At 34.6% G+C, this 20,057-nt stretch overlaps 1 protein-coding gene across 3 annotated transcripts in view; it reads left to right on the forward strand.

Annotated features, from left to right (window-relative positions):
* LOC106468114 (pre-B-cell leukemia transcription factor 1-like) overlaps positions 1 to 20,057 on the forward strand; it is a 214,829-nt gene that overhangs the window by 168,115 nt on the left and 26,657 nt on the right. For all 3 annotated transcript variants that reach the window (XM_022397031.1, XM_022397024.1, XM_013928529.2), the window contains exon 4: positions 12,344 to 12,534. In XM_022397031.1, the coding sequence (XP_022252739.1) occupies positions 12,344 to 12,534 (191 nt within the window). The remainder of the gene's footprint in view (positions 1 to 12,343; positions 12,535 to 20,057) is intronic.

Below are 20,057 nucleotides of genomic sequence, written 5' to 3' on the forward strand. Positions count from 1 at the left end.
AAAAATTAAATACAAGTCTAAAGAGGTTATAATTTCATTGTATAGGTCACAGGTTAGGCCACATTTGGAGTATTATTTTCAGTCTTGGGCTCCTTACCTTAGGAAGGGCATTGAATTGTAAAAAAGGGATCAGAGAAGGGTTACTAGAATGGTGTCTGAGATTGAGGGATTGTCATTCGAGAGAGGTTGAAATCTCTCAACTTGTTTTCTTTTGAAAGAGAGGATCTGATTGAGATGTTTAAGATTGTAAAGGGAATTGATAGTGTTGATGTATTATATTTTTACATAGTTAACAGTAAAAATAATAGGACTAGGGGACACAAATATAAATTTTGGCAGGGTATGACTCATCTTCAGCTAAGACAGTTTTGTTTTTCTAACAGGGTGGTAGGCCTTTGGAATGGGTTGCTTTCGGATGTTGTGGAGGCAGTAAATGTAATTGAGTTTAAGAGAAAGCTTGACAAGTATATGAATGATAAGAGATGGCTTTAAGATTTTGAAATTTATTTATTAATAGTTTTAGTTTAGTTTAGAAGACCAGTAGGTCCCATAACATTATGTTATATTAAAAATGTCTAAATGGGGACATCACTGAATACCATAGCAAAGGCATGGAAGAAATATGTGAGGATTTGTGACTTGATTGTCACACTGTTCACGCATTGTCGAGTCATTCCATTTCAAGAGAAAATAATGTGCAATACAAAAATGACCAATACGGAACCTTATGAGGACAAATTCTTCCCTTTGATTACTATGCAAACTAGGCTACCAATCAGCGATTGTAGATTAGTATTTAGAAAAACTTATTCAGATGTTGCTCATCCCAAACAGTCTGTCAAATGGCATAAAGCCTTACCGTGATGGCAGACTTGTTCTCCATATACAGAATAAGTATATGAAGTTGTTAGGTCGTTAAGTTAGCTGTAGCGATAGCCAGATTGTTTCTGTACCAATTAGCTTATATGTAATCCAGGACACGATAGAAATTTTATACAGTTCAGCTGTGAAGACAGAACCTGTAAAGTGGATCCTATGAGCAACAACAGAGTTGCAGAAAAGAAAGATAGAGCCCCCAAAGTTACCTGATTTTACACCATTCATAAAAACTCTTATACAAGAATGGCTCAAGAGGTGTTGATTAAAGAGAAATTACTAATTCCAATCAGGAGTATTCAACTTCTGATGACTGAATGAAAGTTTGCAATGGAGGAAATTAATAAGACCTGAAGGGATGATTTGATACTCTATTTCAACAATGTCATACTCACCTCATTCAACTTTGCCTGGATACGAAGGCCAACTCTGTGATTAGATGAAGCCCCTTATGATACATAGGGTTCATCATAGTCAATCCAGAGTCCCTGGCCAAAGTGTAAACCAATGGCCTATATACCAGCATAAATCAAATGAGGACATGATAAATCTTGTCATAAAACATCTACTTCCAAAAAAAAACACATTTAGGGATATTTAGGGTTCGTGTACACTTTACTTTAAGCTGCTTTAGGTTATGAATAAAAGACAATCAGTAAAGGATAAGTTCCAAGAGCTTTCTATTAGCCACCACAGGAATTTGTGCACTACCCAGATGGGGCTTAGGGTCAGGATGAAGTCTCTGTTGATGGTAAAAATGCAGAAACAGTTTCTTGAAGGCACTTTGAAGCCGTGACTTAACGATCTTCACATTCAACGACTGACAGGAAATCTAAATAATTTAAACCAGAAGCTGTTTGCAACTGTAGCAGGAAGTTGTTCAATTATGGTATTGATCTCAATGCTGAACAAAGAGACACTTAAGGCTCAGCTCCGGTATACTTTTTGTTCTTGTGGGAGAGATTTGGGTAGTTATGGTCCTATATGGACCTGGAAAGAGATCTCTACTAAGCATTTATATATAAAAATGTGTAAATGGCCACACAACTCACAAGAATGGAAATTCCTTAGTATACTGAAACTCCATTCAAGAACCTTTTATTTTTCTATACAAAAGCGACAATCTCTATTTCTTCACTTTTTAAAACATGCATCATCTTTCAATAGAATGCTGGTTTCTATTTGTTATGAACAAATTTAACAATGTCTGTAATATCACATTAAACTTGTAGATTTTAACTTTAAAAGATGCCCCCGTTACCAGTGGCTCAGTCGTAAGCTTACAGGCTTACAATGCTAAAACTACGTTTCAATACCCGTGGTAGGCGGAACACAGATAGCCCTTTGTGTAGATTCGCGCTTAACAGCAACCAAACCAAACCCTAAAAGGCTTCTTCTTTCGCCAAGTCCAGTGTTATATAACTTTTTGTGGAAATCAAAATAACTCTATAAAAAATTAGTTCTTGTAAATAACGGATGTATATTTCAAAAGACAAAGTATCTTTTATTTGTTTTGTTGAATGGATAATTACTTATACCATAATAAAGAAATATTCAGTTTTCGTAACTTATTGCCTAAGCCTCGCTTACATTTTATGATAATACATCATTAAGATTACATAAGATAAGTATGCAGATCTGAATATCGGATAAAATGCAAATATATATTAAGTTATGTTATCATTTGAAGTTTAAACGACAGACCAATTTTAAAACACTCTGCTGTGTAATTTCTCGGAAGTAGTTGTTTTAAATTTTAGAAACTATACTAGGAAAATGTATTTTTAGCAGCAAGTATCTTATTGCTCTGTGTGTAACATATCAGCCAATGTGAAGGCAAAAACCACTGCAGCTGAAGTCATGTAAACTATAGTTGTTAAATTGCCTACATACATAAATATACAGGGATGTAGGAGTGGGCAGGGGCACGTTCCCCCAATAAGCTCTAAACAACAGACTATATAAAACATATAATAAAAACATCATTATTACTGTGTCGGTATTTTAAAGTGAAAGAAATATTATTTTGTTTCTTTGTTTAAAGTTAAGCTCAAAGCTACACAATGGGCTATCTGTGCTCGCCCCAACACGGGTATCAAAACCCGGTTTCTAGCGTTGTAAGTCTGCAGACATACCACTGTGCCACTGGAGGGCAAGAAATATGATATATGGTAGCATTACATTTGGATGGTCTAAACACATATAATAATATGCATTAAATTTCATCATACTGAAATAAGACATTAAGAACTTGTGTTCATTTATAAAACCAAGCTACTACTGACTATGTTATGGGTCACGAATAATGTTTTTTTTGCAAGAGTTATCTTTTGAAAAAAAGAAAAAAAAAACTACTCGGAGGTCATCTGTAAAATGTATTCTAATGCATTTTTTTACCAAATCTAGATAATGGTATTATTTTAAAATAATAATAATAATATATATATATATATGTGTGTGTGTGTGTGTGTGTGTGTATTCTAAGTACTCAAACTTATTTGTATATTATAATAATCGTTTAAATGTATTGTTTTTGTCAAAAGGTAAAGTATAACATATGCGTCTCATCTTCTTGGTTATATTTAAATATGATTGATATTATGATGCTTAGACAAAATAACTGAAAAATGTTTTAATGTTATGAATTGGGAACTCCTTCGCCAATACAAAAAGTACTACGGCCCTGATATACTTAGTCATATAAGTATGTGAACATATAGCTACACCACTATAGCTTATTTTAATATATTGTAAAATATTAAATGATTAAAATCACATTTAGTATCACTAAAAATACAGTAATGAAAAGCTATTTAAAGTCACTCTTAATTTGAAGCAATAAATCAAAAATAATTATACTTTTAATCTTTTTACTAACACTGAATTAAGAAATATTTTCTTTCTTTACAAACAAACGTTGAAGCATCAGCGAGAACCCCACCCTTTGTGGGAAACTAGCTATGGAACTAAATATAATTCCAAATCCAGTGACGTCATAAGTCTATTTGTGACGCTAGTGTTGTTAATTTATTTTCATTACCATACAGTAACACCCTCCCTTAAGTAACACAATTAATTTAAACTAATCAAACCTAATTGAATTTTCGTTTTGAACTGTTTCCAATGCGCCTGTTTATGTAAAAATCAGTATTTCCGAATCATTATTTTAATATCAAATGACATTTCAGGGTATTTACTATTATTATAGTAAACTGGTCTTTCTTGTTTTCAGCTTGTCAAAACACTTTTAACAAATGATTCGTTTGAGAATTTGATCTAAGTTTTAGATAACTGGATTGACGCTAAAAATATGTACTTCATCAATACTGATCTAGCGAGAAAAAAAAATGAAATCATGCATAGTTGTATTGCACAGTATTGTAACAGAAAGAAACTGATTCGGTTCGCCACATGTCGCTTAAGTATTCATATTAAACTTCATACTTGGCTGGATGATTATAAAGCATAAATTCGGTATTACAATGTTTTAAGAGTTGAGTAGGTGCACCATTATAGAATACAGAGTGCAACTTTCACTAATGAGAGTAAAAAGTAATACTTAGACTATCGGTAGTAATTATATCAATACTAAAAATTAGTATTACTTATAATATTTTTCCATTTCTTTTGCGTGAACATCTAGTGCTTATCGTTTCTAACTTTAAATTTTATATCGTGTAAGGCAGCCTATAGGTTTGGCTCCCTGTAGGTTCAGTGTTTTTAAATACCATGTCTGCCTTCTGGCTCTCATAGCTGCTACATATTCATGTAATTTCTGTACGTTTTCCTATTTTCTTTCAATACATAAAACTCGTTAATTTTCCATATGTACGTAAACAGCAAGTCTTAAGCACCACGTTTAGGTTTCTAAAAACCGTATTGGAACTTAACACAAATATAATATTGTTTGTATTAGATCGTCATGAAATTAATGTTGCGTTTTGGAAAACTTTCATTAATCATCCCCAAAAAACTTACATCATGTATAATAGTTAAACGAACCGCCTAAACGTCACGTTAGTGAAGCCTATATAATGTGCAAAGTTTAGTATACTCTAATTCCTTATAGTGATGGCACACGACGAGACACACATTTGGCATGTAATGCTGTTTGAATACAAGAAGGGAAACAACTGTAATTTCAGGGCCATTTCACGAGTGTGTTGCCTTGGGTTAGACTCAACAAGCGTCTTCAGAGCATCAATATAAATTCCGACATGTCGGCCTCTGCCATCACAGTTTTAAGGCTAAAGTCACCTGAACGAAATTTGCTGAGTCATCGTTGACACTTACGAACGTTCAAAACATTTCCATAAACTTCTTTGATATTCTTTGTGGCTACAGAAGCCAAACCAAAAACACACGTAAATGTATACGGTTAAAATGATCTCTAATGTATTTTTGTAGTAATACAAAGTTAGGTAAACAGAAATTTAATAATGCTTCTATATCACTGTATTTTTCTTAGTGTATACAAACGCCATGTTTTTTTTTTACCTCGATTGGTAACAAACATTCTCGGCAGTTGATCTGTCTTCCTATTTGTCTGTCCTTAAATATTATTCGTACACTAGATGGCACTTTCAATACTACTAAACACGATTAATTTTGTAATTAAATTCACTAAACTGTGTTTTAAATTTATGATTACCTTCCACATAGCCTTAAAACATTTTGTGTAGTCAAAAACAAATTAATTCGTATGTTACTGAAACCACAACTAAGGACAGAAATCTGGTTTGTTTTTCTCAGGGAAAAAATAAAAAAATCTTATTATAAGTAGTTGCACTGTCTAAAAATAAAACTAAAACAAAAAACAACAAACTTTATAAATGTATATGCAATAAGAGGAAAATGAGATTTTGTAAAACAGAAAACTAACTTCAGTAACACGTGAGGATGTTTTCTCTGCCTGACGGAGCATAGCAGAAAAATCGAAATCCCAGGGGCTATTCCGGCGGGTCGGATCTTATCTATCTTTAATTCCCTCTGGACGGAATTCTTGCGATCAGTAATTACCGAAGGCTACCACGGTAATAACGCGCAGGGAAATAATTCTCTTGTGGCTCGAGCTTATATCTGCAATAGCAGTGGTCAAGTAGAGAACCTCATTTAATCATCAAATAGGGAAGGGTCATTGACCACTTTTAGATAGACGTAATGACCAGCAAAAACTAAAAAGAATATGTTGAGGTGCTGACTGAAAGTCAATTTCAAGTAGTCGCTTGTTTTACCTCTAATGACTGTTTTCATTGGTGCAACTACAGTGTTAGATTAATATTTGGTTTTTATATCAGAAAACATATCGCATGCTGTTAACACCAAAATTACCTATACATACACTCAATAGAATAATTAAGTAAGAGGTATGATTGAGAAATTATAGTTGGGAGTGTTGAACTGCGTGGAAGTAAGAGTATTTCTGTTGTAGAGACCGATTGGTTGTTGCAAGTGGATTGACGAATAGATTAGTGAGATCTTGTTATAAGAGGCGAGTGGTATTTAAAGTACCTTAGAGCTATAGTAACATGAGCCAGAGCTAGTATATGAAATGTATCTCTTCCCTTTTAAATATGTCCCCGCCCAGATACCCCTGGGGGGTGAATTATGGGAAATTCTATCCGTGTCCAGCCACCATAGTCCCAGTATCAGGTAATTTTCTGTAACTACCTCCCTTTTTCAAATTATCCGTGACGGGAGCTCTAATCATATTCTTACTTTACATTCTTACAAGATCATCAACCATTTTCCTTAGCGCGCCAGCTTGCTCATTAAAAACGATCACTCCTCGGACTAGTTGAAGTAGGCAGTCATAATTCTTCAGCTCTTGTTCTCTTGGGTATCATCAATCTTAAGCCGGCTTAATGCCATTAACCACGCGTGACTTTATATATACATATATGTTTATGTGTCTTCATGTTGCTCTTGTGTGTCTGTGTTTATATGTGTTTATGCACATACGTATAGATATAAATTCGTATATATATATATGTGTGTGTGTACCTGTTCTGATAGTTTTGTAAGGAAAGGAGAAGGTGAAATTTGAATAATTCATAACATATTTTAAAGTAGAGGATCGATCTACTGTAATGCTCCGAAACTTGATTAGTGTGGCCACGCCCGAGAAGATGAAAGAATTTATTACAAAGTCTTCCAAAACCGATTTTTAGGTTTTCTTATCATCTTATTCATTTTCGCAACTGAATTCTTGCTTTCTCAGGCCTTGTAATTTCTCTCTGCATGTCGGCGCATTTTACAAATGTGATTTTAAATGACTGTTTACAAAGACAGCGGAATGTGATTACAGGTTGTTAAATGTAAAGTATGACGTCACTGTACATATGGATTTTATATATGCATGTATGTATATATATTTATATATCTAGATAATCTGACTTTGTCTTGACATACCTCTCAGTGGCACTTAAATACCTTGATGTTCTATTTTATATATGTATGTATATATATTTATATATATATATAGATAGTCTGACTTTGTTTGTGTAACATACCTCTCAGTGGCATTTAAATACCTTGATGTTCTATTTTATATATGTATGTATATATATTTATATATATAGATAGTCTGACTTTGTTTGTGTAACATACCTCTCAGTGGCATTTAAATACCTTGATGTTCTATTTTATATATGTATGTATATATATATTTTTATATATATATAGATAATCTGACTTTGTCGTGACATACCTCTCAGTGGTATTTAACTATCTTGATGTTCTATTTTCTAATTCAGACGTTAGGCTAGACTTCTATACCTATAGAATGATTTAATTTAACCTACACATGTGAGATGTGTTGAATTAAACTATAGTCTCTTCAGAGCATAAGAATGGATAATTAAAGCGATCCTTTCCGGCTGTTAATACAGCAGATGGAATATGAAAACACACGGTAGTCAATGGAATGAGAGCTCTTCAGGATGTGCTAAAACACTGGTATAGATGGAGATCACGTGTGTTAAAGAATACGTAATAGCCCTGTGAAACGTGTAGGTTATTAAACTCCGAAATTTTCGTAAATTAACTGAACTATGCTTATACTTTTCGGTCTCTACGCGTATGATATTTCTCTTCTTTAAAAGTGCTTTTTTTTAAGGGCATAACTGGTTTAAAATAATTTGTGCGTGTGTTTGTGTGTGATTTTTGATTAAATTTTCTCTCGATCTCTAAAGTCGATTTACGATGTATAATTCCTGTCAATTTTTTTTCCAATCTTGTTTTTTTCCCCCTTTCAAAATCCAGAAGATATTAACGCGAGGATGAAAGATAAGTAAATTAATGTAATATCTGTCAACTAGGTTGAAAAGAAGATTTTCTGTGATTTCAAATTACCATTTCTGCTTTTCAAATTAGCATTTTTCTTCTTTTAGAGCCACAGATTTGTATTTTATTCTCCTTGTCACTTCCATCATGCTTGTTTTTCTCTGCAGGAGCATACTTCTAAAATATTGTGTGATAATCGTATTAAAGTGATGGTGATGAATTCACATAATTATGGGAACAATTATTATCCGTTGTCGCTATTCTCGCTTATAAGTATCGTAGGTTAGTTTAGCCCGAGTGTGTGTGTGTGTGTTTGTGTACAAGCGTAGGCCATTTAGACCTCATAACAACTGACTCAAGCAACTCACGTACTAAAATCTGTTATATACCAACAACTATGATAAAGCAGCGCGTGTACCTTATCATATCGTGACATTGTTGTGTGTGTATGTTCTTAGTGGCCGATAATTAACAAAATAATAAAGTGTGTGCTGTTAAGATCGTCGGTTAGCGCTGTTAGCACATTAGCTCGTGTGTAGATAAGTACCAGACGGCTGTCCTCAATAGAGAGAGAACATGTGTGTTAAGCTCTATAAATTCTGGACAGCTTGGTTTTATTACAATCCATACAACAAGAGGACAAATAAGACCGATGTTGAGGGCGCTGTTTTAGACCTCTGCTCGTAAAAGTGAACAAAGTTACTTCAAACGGTTTTATGTAGCTTTTATGGCTCTTCGCGTTTCGTAACTCATCTACTCAATTGCATTTTGGTGTGGCTTAAAAGTGCAGTATGTACACACACATTCGTGCGAGTCGCTGCTGTTTAGCCGATTAAGGTTTAAAGGGGGGGATTCAAGTACTTTAACAACTTCTAAATAGTATTAACCTAGAACCTGGGACTACTCTGGTTGATCTCTAACGATTGATATAATATTATGTTATTTCCTAGCCTCCTGTTGCTTAGTGAATCAACTTGAGGGCTTTTAATGCTAAAATTCGGCGATCGATCCTTGCGGTGGATACAGCCCATTTTGTATCTTTTCGCTTAAAACAAAAACAGCGATTCTTGTCTGACGGATATGTACTAAAACCCAGCATGTGGCAGATGATTAGGTTAATATAACATCTATATATATATTTTCTTGAAGTTGTTAGAGCTGTATTTTCTGAAACGAAGTTTAGGAGAATTTCTGTGTTGCTTTTAATGTATTGATAAGTTTTTATAAAACTTTTTAGTTTACTTTATTAGGGTTTCATTAATATCTGCGGTTTAGTATTCCAGCAAGGTAAAAGATGAACGAAAACTTGAATTTGTTGCTTGACACTTGAAATTTGTATACTTTTTTGGAGCATATTTCACACTTCAGATGCTAAAATAGACGGTAAAAAGTGTCAAACTATGTCCCTTGTTTCCAGCAGGTTAATTTTATATATTTGAAATTCACCTTCAGCCCACAATGTCATTAAAAAGAGGGAATTGTCTACCCACGCGTGTCTCGTTAAGCTTTACATGAACTACATATTCCATTAGTGCACGTATGTGTTAAAACTTTACAAGATAACGTAGTACATTAGTGCATACAGTTCTGTTAAAACTACGTAAATGACGTAGTACATTAGTGCAAACAGATCTTTTAAAACTTTACGCGTCTGTTGAAAATTTACATGAACTACTGAGTCCATTAGTGCACACACACACGTCAAAATTTTAAAGGAATGACGTAGTGCATATAGTTCTTAAAACTACAGAAATGGCATAGTACATTGTTGCACAAAGATTGTTTAATACTACAGAAATGGCATAGTACATTGTTGCACACATATTTTTAAAACTACAGAAATGGCATAGTACATTGTTGCACAAAGATTTTTTAAAACTACAGAAATGTCATAGTACATTGTTGCACAAAGATTTTTAAAACTACAAAAATGACGTAGTACATTAGTGCACTTAGATATTTTAATTTACTGGAATGACGTAGGGCACTAGTGCATACAGATCTGTTAATATGCTAGAGAAATGACGTAGTACATGAATATTAAAAGCATTGATACAACATACATTCGTATGCACTACATCATATTATTTCCCTCTGTCTCATTCTTCATTATACTTGAGGTAACTTTTGGAACCTCCGTTGTATATAACCCAGCTTCTATTCATACATTTTATATTTTTGCCGAAAATTACTCTAGAGAACCTAACCAAATTTTTGAGGTACACCTGTAAGACAAATTGTTCATATCAGACCGTGGTTAACTATTATTATTATTTCTTGACTGTTGGAATGCCCTGTTGATCATTCTTTGGCATCTAGAATAAAGAACACTTGTTGCCTGAAGACTTTTCCTTGTCTATGTACTTCAACGTCTGACGGACTAAACAATTAACTACATAACTTTATAAAAATAAAGGTTATAAGCTAAATTATCATTTCCTGACCTTTCATCACAACCTCTGACCTGATGACACTAAATTACAGGAACGTACTAAAGCATATGTTCTTACTGATTTATCTGTAGGCCGGCCATTTAATTTCACACAGAAACGTAGATCAAATATTCTATATGATATTATAGTGGTAATAATGTACCTTTCGAAGGTGGTTCATCAGAATTGCACCTTTAAAACTGAACATTTGTTTTAACAGATCCAGATACTGTAAAATATGTAGTTTTGGCTTTTATTTCGACCAAAGTTACACGAGAGCTATCTGCGCTAGCCGTCCCTAATTTAGTAGTGAAAGACTAGAGGGAAGGCAACTAGTCATCACCACCCACCGCCAACTCTTGGGCTAATCTTTTACCAACGAATAATAGGATCGACCGTTGCATTATAACGCCCCCATGGCTAAAAGGGGCGAGCATGTTTGGTAGGACGTGAATTCGAACCTGCGACCCTCAGAGTGGAGTCAAGCGCTCTAACCACCTGGCCATGCCGGGCCTATTGTAGTTTTTAAACAATATAGTGGAATAACACAGAAAGCGTGTAATATATCGCGAGATTACTACAGTTTTTAACTCAGTCAACTGAATTGTTTTGGGGGCGTTTTATGAAAGGTAATAATACAATTGTATTGGAGAAATTTTCTTCAAAGCTCCCTCCCCGATGACTGAGCGACTAGCTTGAAGGCTTAAGAACGAGCATTCAGGATTCGATCTCTGCGTTGGGCACAGCGCAGATAGTCCATTTTGTAGCTTTGTGCTTAACGACAAATAAAGAATTTTATCTTCCGATGATAAATAAGTTCTAATTAATTCTTGATTGTATTTAGTGAAATGTTTTTAGCGTCAGTCAAAAGCAATGTTTGGTACTGCATGCGATGTTACTAGCTCAAAAATCCCTATCGGAATAGTATTGGAAACAATCACTTTGACCAAACGGCATTTATATAAATATACAGCAATAAACAAAGTAATGATACAAATGTTATTGAAAATAAGGATTTCTGACAGGAATAGGAATAAGGTTTTGAAAATATTTACGTGTAAAGATTTATTTGTTTTTTACTGTTGGATATTTGTAGTTTTTATTAGTTACAGTTAACAGACCTTCCATTAAATATTTCCAAAGGCTATAAAAATACACCGTTCAACAATTATCCAAATATGCGTTTTCTGAAAAACTCGTATCATTTTTACACTCCCACTTACTGAAAACGTATTTTCATTATCACATGAAAAAAGGTGCTTGATACTTCGAAAAGTTATTATACTATACGAACTGGAACATATAACTCCTTAAGTTACTATACTACAGCTTGGAACATATCACTCCTTAAGTTAGTATACTACAGCTTGGAACCTATAACCTCTTAAGTTAATATAGTACAGTTTGGAAGATATCACCCCGAAGTTACTATGCGTAGTTTGGAACATGTAATCCCTTAAATTGATATACTACAGTTTGGAACATATAATCCCTTAATTTACTTTACTGCAGCTTGCACATAAAACCTCCTATGTTCGTCTACTACACTGTGAAACCGCTGGTGTTAAAATATTAGAACTTGAAACTTATAAGGGCTTGTTAGGTACTACACTCGTATTTCTTTCTCTTCCTGTATTTATCGTTTTATAATTTCTGACTGAAGATCATTTTGGTGTTGATTATACGTGTATAGAGGATTTTAGTCGCAGTATCACTTGTTTTATGACAAATTCTTATCTTTTGTATTTCAGGCGTGTAGTGAGTTTACAGCCCACGTCATGAACCTTCTCAGAGAGCAAAGCCGGAATCGACCAATCACATCCAAGGAGATTGAACGGATGGTCCAGATTATTCACCGGAAGTTTAACTCAATCCAGGTGCAGCTGAAACAGAGCACGTGTGAAGCAGTAATGATCCTCAGGTCGAGGTTTCTAGACGCCAGGTTCGTGCATATTTACGTATTAATTAATTAACATCAGGACAAATCTTAAAACAAAAATTGAGGAAAAAAATAACATTTTATCGGGTTTATTTCCTGAACAATTTCAAGCTATAGTACTCATAATCTCTAAAGTACCTTAGTTTCCTTTTAAAAAAATGTTGGTTTGCTTAGACTGAAAAAAATTATCAGATACAGCAGAATGATTATATGTCTCTGTGGTTAAGAATTTAGAGCATTACTTATGAAATCGTGATCTCTTCTAATTTAGGTTATTTTTTTTTTACGGACATAGTAAAAATTATAGTAACTGTTTTGAAAATTTTTAAGTTTTGTTGAAAATTCAAGCTGCGAAAGCTAGACGTTATCCTAATAGTTAGTATTCCGGATTGTGGATCTGAGGGTCTATGAATCGCGTCCGGTAACCGCAAAATCGCACTCAACACGTTGTAAGAGTTTGCGTAAAATCTTGCCATTCCAATTAGAGTAGCCAAGAGTCAGCGGTGGGCGTTGTTGTTGTCTATCCGTTTTTCCTCTAGTCTTAGGGACAGCTAGCATAGATAGACCTTGTGTAGCTTTTCAAGAATATCCGAAACAAACGAAAATATCAAGCTTTGAGTACCTACATTGTGAATATCACGTTAAAGAACACGTTTATTCTTATTCTTCTGTTCTTTGACTTTGTGTGTGTAATCACAGATGACATCTTACACTATTTTGTTTTGTTTTCGTGATTTTTTGCTTCTTGGTGATTAAAAGAAAATGTCTGAATTACTGGATTGGTTTAGCCGTGAAAGAAATATCAAAGATATGTTGTTAAAAGGATTCCACATGTATATGATTTCTCTTATCCCCTTACTATGACAAAATTGATGCGCTCTTTAATAGGCTCGTGTCTTTTAAGTTACTTTTAATCTTAGAGCCTGGCGTGACAATGTAAATATATATGAAATGTTCGAAACATGGTTTGCTTAAAACCTCACACAACATACAGCTGAATTCTGTAAAAACATTATTTATCTTGTCAGTCTTATCAAAGTTATTCCTAATAAACGAGAACCAATTCTATAACTGTCATAGGAGCAGCCATCTTCGTTGTTTTATATGAATTCTTTAATTTTAATAGATCAATGTAACTATGATGGGAAAATTGGTTATGAAATATGTATTTTACTTTCTGAAATGTCTTTTACGTTTAGACAGCTTAATTAGCCAGTAAAAAGTGCAACTTATCTTTAATCTCATATCTCCAAATTATAGATAATACGGAGATACGCAAAAGGCGTGGTTTCGGATAGTTTGATTTAAGGTTTCAGATTTCTTTACCAACAAAAAAAAACAACACGTGATGTTAAAAAGAACATCTTATTTATAAAAAAAGTAAAGTGTTCATTTTATTTTATGACAGTTACTAAAGCAGTTTTCCTCTGTGACTGCATGAGCGCTTCTGCTGTTATTATTTTGGTTTGAATAACATAACAACCTCGATGGGGTTCAACGGTCTTCGATTGTATGTTGCTCGTGGCAATTGTTCAACTGCATGGTGACATAATGGGTGGTAAAGTAAAGGAAACGGAATTTATCTAAGAAATATTATTTATCAACACAAGTTGGACGTATATCAGACCACCCAAGAAGTCAGACTTAGCCTTAAGGATTGATTTTGTTTCTCCGTGCTTGCAGTATATTGCGAGGGAGTAATTCCTGAGTAAAAGTCAGTAATAACAATTTTGACTTTTTATTTCTGTTTAATCCAACAAAAACATGTTTATTGTTTGTTTTTGCACTTAAACACTCTTTGTTACCGTGATCTTTATACATTTATTATTCAATTAGAAGATAATATTTTTGCGTTTATATATTTTTAACTCGGAACCCTAGCAAAAGCAAAAACTTCATGTTTGATTTTGTTGCAACTTTTGTCTCATTTAACCGAAAACTATCCGTTGAATAGCATCACTCTCAGGTGCAATGCTGACTTACACCTTTTACATTCCGAGTGATTCCGCGTGAAGTAATTAGACTGTAAGTATGAATTCTGAAGTTCTAATAACTGAGGCAAAACGTTTAAAATTCTTTAAATTATTTTGGAAATCCGTTATTAAATGTAATTTTACCCAATTATTGCTCTTACCCTTCAAGTAGCCTATTTCCTTAATATATCTAGAAATTTTCACGTGTCAAACGTGATTATTTTATTACCATTCATTTTCAAATTATTGTGTAATAAAGAAGTAACAAACCTAATTACTGCTTGTGGCCCTTAAAGTAGCCTGTTTCCATAATATGTCTAGGAACTTCATTTAGCAAGCGTTGTTATTTTGTTGTTATTCATTTTCTAATTATTGTGTAACAGACAAGCAACAATCCTACGACAGATGTTATCAATATAAATAGATAGACCGTACATAGATAAATGAATAGATGGGAAGGTAAATAATGAAAGATAATTTAATGTCCAAGCTTGAAATAATTAAATATATCAATACCAGGTTACACTTTTAGTTTTTCATTTTATCTTTTAATGTATGGTAACATTCTATTCGTGTTGTAAGTCTTTACAAACATTATATATATGTTTGTTCCCTAGATACAACATAATTTAATTCTGCTAGACAAATGGGTTATTGTAGATTCTGAATTAATTTGTTACCCATTGTAGATTATTTCATTCTTCTTTCAGATCAATATCTTCGTGTTAGTGTATACATCAGTACAATTTACCGAAATATTAAAAGCAAGATGCTTTTAAGGTAGTCTGAGTGATTTACCTATTATCCTGTGGGATTAGTAAAATAACAGCTTATTCTGTTTGTGGATTGCAGGCAACTATCCAGTTAAATGAACAATTAGCGGGATTACAAAGAACAACAGCAGAAAAAAAAAGATCGAGCATGAGCACATCTCTCTAATTGATGTGTATTACTAAAGCGATCGAACTAAATAATGTTGGAAATAACGTGGTGGGCTTTAGCTGAGTGTATTTTGCTTCCATCAGTACAAAGTTCCAGTAGTTATCCCTTGGTCATGACAGTTCTTGAACTAAGGAACAGTCATCTGTAAGTAACGTACGATAAGGAAGATCTTGGTTTCTGCGAAAGCTTGTCATCTTTTCGCATGGAAAACAGATTTATCCTATGGAATTTGGAAGACTTATCTTACGTAAGACTAAAAGCATAGCATTTTCTTCATATAGCCTGCTTGCTTTTAAAACATTACCAAAGAACTGTACAAAGATCCGAAGACGCTCCATAATAATTGCTGAAAGCAATTGCAGTTTAGCGCTGCAGGGGGTATTTCCGAAGATAGTAATTCAGATAGGATGGTTTTTCTTTGCGTCGACTAAAAGCAGAAATACTAACTTTTAACTGAAACAAATTGATGCATAAGCTCCTTAGTGTCTGGTGAATTGGGTTTCAAAGGGATGGGGGTCTTATTCAAAAGAATGGCGATGATTGTTCTTCTTAAAAGTATTTCTGCTCCTCTCTTCCCCTTGCTTTCTTGGTCTTTTGTTGCCAACGGGTTTATGTTTCGAAAGGCTTGTTTCTCAATCAAATCAGAGTTGATGTCTGGTTTCAATCACCATAGTCATTTACCGAATGGAGGCACTCACGCGTGACACGCTATTTTGTAGAGTGGGATTCCTCTAATGACTTAGGATCAAAAGGATTGCCCATCGTTGATATATGTTCTCGTATAATTCTTTCTTTCGAACTCCACACCCTACCGATTTTAAAGACATATCTATAACTAGACAGACAGACAGCCCATCAATAAGTCTGTAATGTGTTTTAATGTTTTTAATACGATTTGAATTGAGTTCCGTTACAAAAGGGGGTTAACCGTCAATGGTTTTCATTATGTATTAATATATATATGTATGTGTGTGTGTGTGTGTAAAATTTATTCAAATTTTGAAGATAAACTATTTAATGTCCTTCCACTAAAATTGTTCTTCTCAAGAATAAAATTAATAATTCTAATTTTGATCAAAAAAATTAAATTTTACTCGTAAGATTTACAAAAACAAAACCGATATGTATACTGTATAATGGACAATTATTTGGATATGTGGAAATCATATTGCGAATTTTTATGGAAAACTAACTAAATATAATTATCGACTTATCTTCATACATATTCTGTTTAACTCGCACGTCTTTGTGTCACTAGAATTGCACATGTTACCAGAAAGTGCAATATGGTGATTACATCCTAGCAGGTACCAATTTACAGAAATTCCATATTGTTTGAGTTAAATTGTTAAATGACAATAAAAAAAGTATCTTAATGGAATAAATACTGTCTATACATATATATACAAGAGACTGAAGACTGCACTTTAAACCAGTATGAGTTTCATTGATTTATTTTATTTTGTAACTTCGTTATTTTTTGACAAGTGAGTTCCGATCTAATGGTGTATTGGTTGAGCTTGATGTTAATCAAAAAACCGATACTACCACTTTTTGAAATCTCTTAAAAAAAAAGGAAAATCAAACATATGAACCTCAACTTCAGTGTTTTTATATACATCGTAATCTGCGGGTCGCGGGTTCAAATTCCCATCCCACCAAACATTTTCGTCCTTTTAGCCGTGGGGCGTTATAATGCTGCAACCAAACCCACTATTCGTTTGTAAAAGAGTAGTTCTAGAGTTGGCGGTCGGTGATGATGACTAGCTGCTTTCCCTCTGGTCTTTGACGGCTAAATTAGAGACGACTAGAGATTATAGTCCTCGTGTAGCTTTGTGCGAAATTCAAAACATACCAAATTAATCCTAGCTATGATAAAGCACAACTACTGTTATTGAGTAAAATCAATGATATCCCTCAGTTAGTTTTCATGCAATGTAGGCGCTTAGTTACCAGTCATGTGTTTTGATATTCACATATGTGCTATTGGAGTCCATGTCCACAAATACTCATTTGATATTACAGACTTTTAACACTAACTGGTCAATAAATGTTTCTTAATAAGGCGTGTGATATTCTTGGACGTGACATGATTAAAATGGGTGAATCAATGAACTGTGGGGTAATATGGCTCACTACACCATCAGAATTACTACATTGATCCACAGGCTGCCGAGGTGTCATCCCAGAGTATTATATACATGTTCAATTAGATTAAATCCGGTTATCGTGCTAGTCAGGCCATTCCCTCATCTTCTAGGAAGTTGCTAACTATTTGAACACGCTGGAGGAGCTCGTACTTATCTATTAGAAAAAAAAGCTCTGACCAACTGTGTCTACAACCATATATTGTGTGTCATTCATAATGCCATATCGTAACACGTAAAGATCAGCGTGGCCACCATGACTGGTTCTTCCAAGACCAATGTGTCATCATTATTATATGCTTATCTTTCAGTCGTGAAATTGAAGTTGAATCCGGTCCTGGCTACTCTCCGTATCCGGCTGAAGTGTAAAGTGTACGTAATTAGTCTGTGAACAAGATTTACATCCACATGTTGTTTGACTAATCCACATATTCTTGACACCACTGAAGACGGGCTATGGATGTTACGAATGTACACCATTGGCTGTCTGACATAAAAACCAAGTGTACGAAACCTCTTTTTTGATTTGAGGTTTTATCCTGAACTGTAGATTATTATGCTTAGAAACTGAGGCTCGCTGGCTGCATCGAGCATATATTGTTAAATAGCAGTCGTCTTGCCAAGTTGTTGACAATGACATCCCATATTAACTTTCTCACCAACAATACTGGTGGTCTGAAAGCGAGTCCACATCCTGCTACCCACACTTTGTGAGACTTTGTAGACACTCTGCAACGGCTTGTTGTATTTGACCAGCTTTTAGCCAAGCTATTGCGCACCACATCATGGAAATGTTCAAATGTCTTTGTTGGTATCCTGGCATGCTTCACTATCAGTTTGAGTCTCTTTATACACAGTGTTGTTGTTCAAAGTTCTAACTGAAAACACATCGCGAATTCTTCTCTTTCATACACGACAGAAATGAGATTATTAAATCACATGATAGGTTACCTGCATTTGTTTTTGCAAAAAAACTAAAAATGTGAATAGAAAAGGAGCCCAATGCTGGATGTCATTAATATTATTTATTAGGTCGTCAAGAAATTAATGTCGCTTTTTTAGATGAAAAAACCCAAACAACTTATATATCAAAACAAAACATTTATTAAAAGAAATAGTTTCCATTCTTATCCATGATGCTTTTCCATCTTACAATCAGGTTGTTAATGCCCTGATTAAAGAAATCACTTTGCTTTGAAGGAAAAAAACATGTCGATGTCCTCTTTAACACCTTCCACATTTGCATACGTTTTCCGATTAAGATGGTGTTGTAGCGAACGAAGAAGATGATAATCTGATGGTGCCATATCTGGAGAATATGGTGGGTGGGGAAGAACTTCCCAACCCAACTCCATAATCTTGTGTTGCGTCAAACGTGTCACATGTGGACGTGCATTGCCGTGGAGAAGAACACTTTTCCGATTGACGAGTGTTTCTGATGAAGGACTTGATTTAAACGTTCCAGTTGCTGACTCTAGATCTCTGCACTCACAGTTCGCTGTGGATTGAGGAGTTCGAAATGAATTACTCCTTTGATGTCCCACCAAATGCAAAGCATCACTTTCTGCGGATGAAGTCCAGGTTTTGGGGTAGAAAGTGGTTTTTGTCTAGGACTGAGTCATTGTTTTTGGCGTTTACTATTCGCATAGAGAATCCATTTTTCATCACCGATGACAATTCTCTCCAAAAATGGTTAACACGCATTACACGCCAGAAGAGACGAAGCAACGTTCACACTTTGGAAACGATGATCATCGGAGAGCTCGTGAGGCACCCAAACACCTTCTTTATGGAGTTTTCCCGTATTCACTAGACGTTTATGTATTGTTTCATGAGAGACGTGAAACACCCCTGAAACGATGTTACGTAAGGTTTGTTTGTAATTAAGCACAATTCCGCAGACATACCGCTGTGCCACTAAGGGCGTTAAGTAAGGACCGTATTCAAAATTATACCAGTTAAAAGTTTTGTAACAAGAAATGAGATATATTTAGATTGTTTGTTTGTTATGGATTTCGCGCAAAGCTACACGAGGGTCATCTGCGCTAGCCGTCCCTAATTTAGCAGTGTAAGACTAGAGGGAAGGCGGCTAGTCATCACCACCCACCGCCAACTCTTGGGCTACTCTTTTACCAACGAATAGTGGGATTGACCGTCACATTATAACGCCTCCACAGCTGAAAGGGAGAGCATGTTTGGTGTGACAGGGATTCGAACCCGCGACCCGCAGATTGAGAGTTGAGCGCCCTAACCACTTGGCCATGCCGGGCCTAATATGTTTCGAAATTAAATCATCTTGCATACAGCCATGAATATACTTTTGTTCCAAGATGAAGATTCAAAAGCAGGAGAACAATAAAATAAAATTCTGTAAAATATTATAGATTAAAGCAGGCCAGAGCCATTGTTTGTTTGTTTTTGAATTTCGCGCAAAGCTACACGAGGGCTATCTGCGCTAGCCGTC

Source organism: Limulus polyphemus, unplaced genomic scaffold (genome assembly GCF_000517525.1).
Source record: "Limulus polyphemus unplaced genomic scaffold, Limulus_polyphemus-2.1.2 Scaffold85, whole genome shotgun sequence".
NCBI lineage: Eukaryota > Metazoa > Arthropoda > Merostomata > Xiphosura > Limulidae > Limulus > Limulus polyphemus.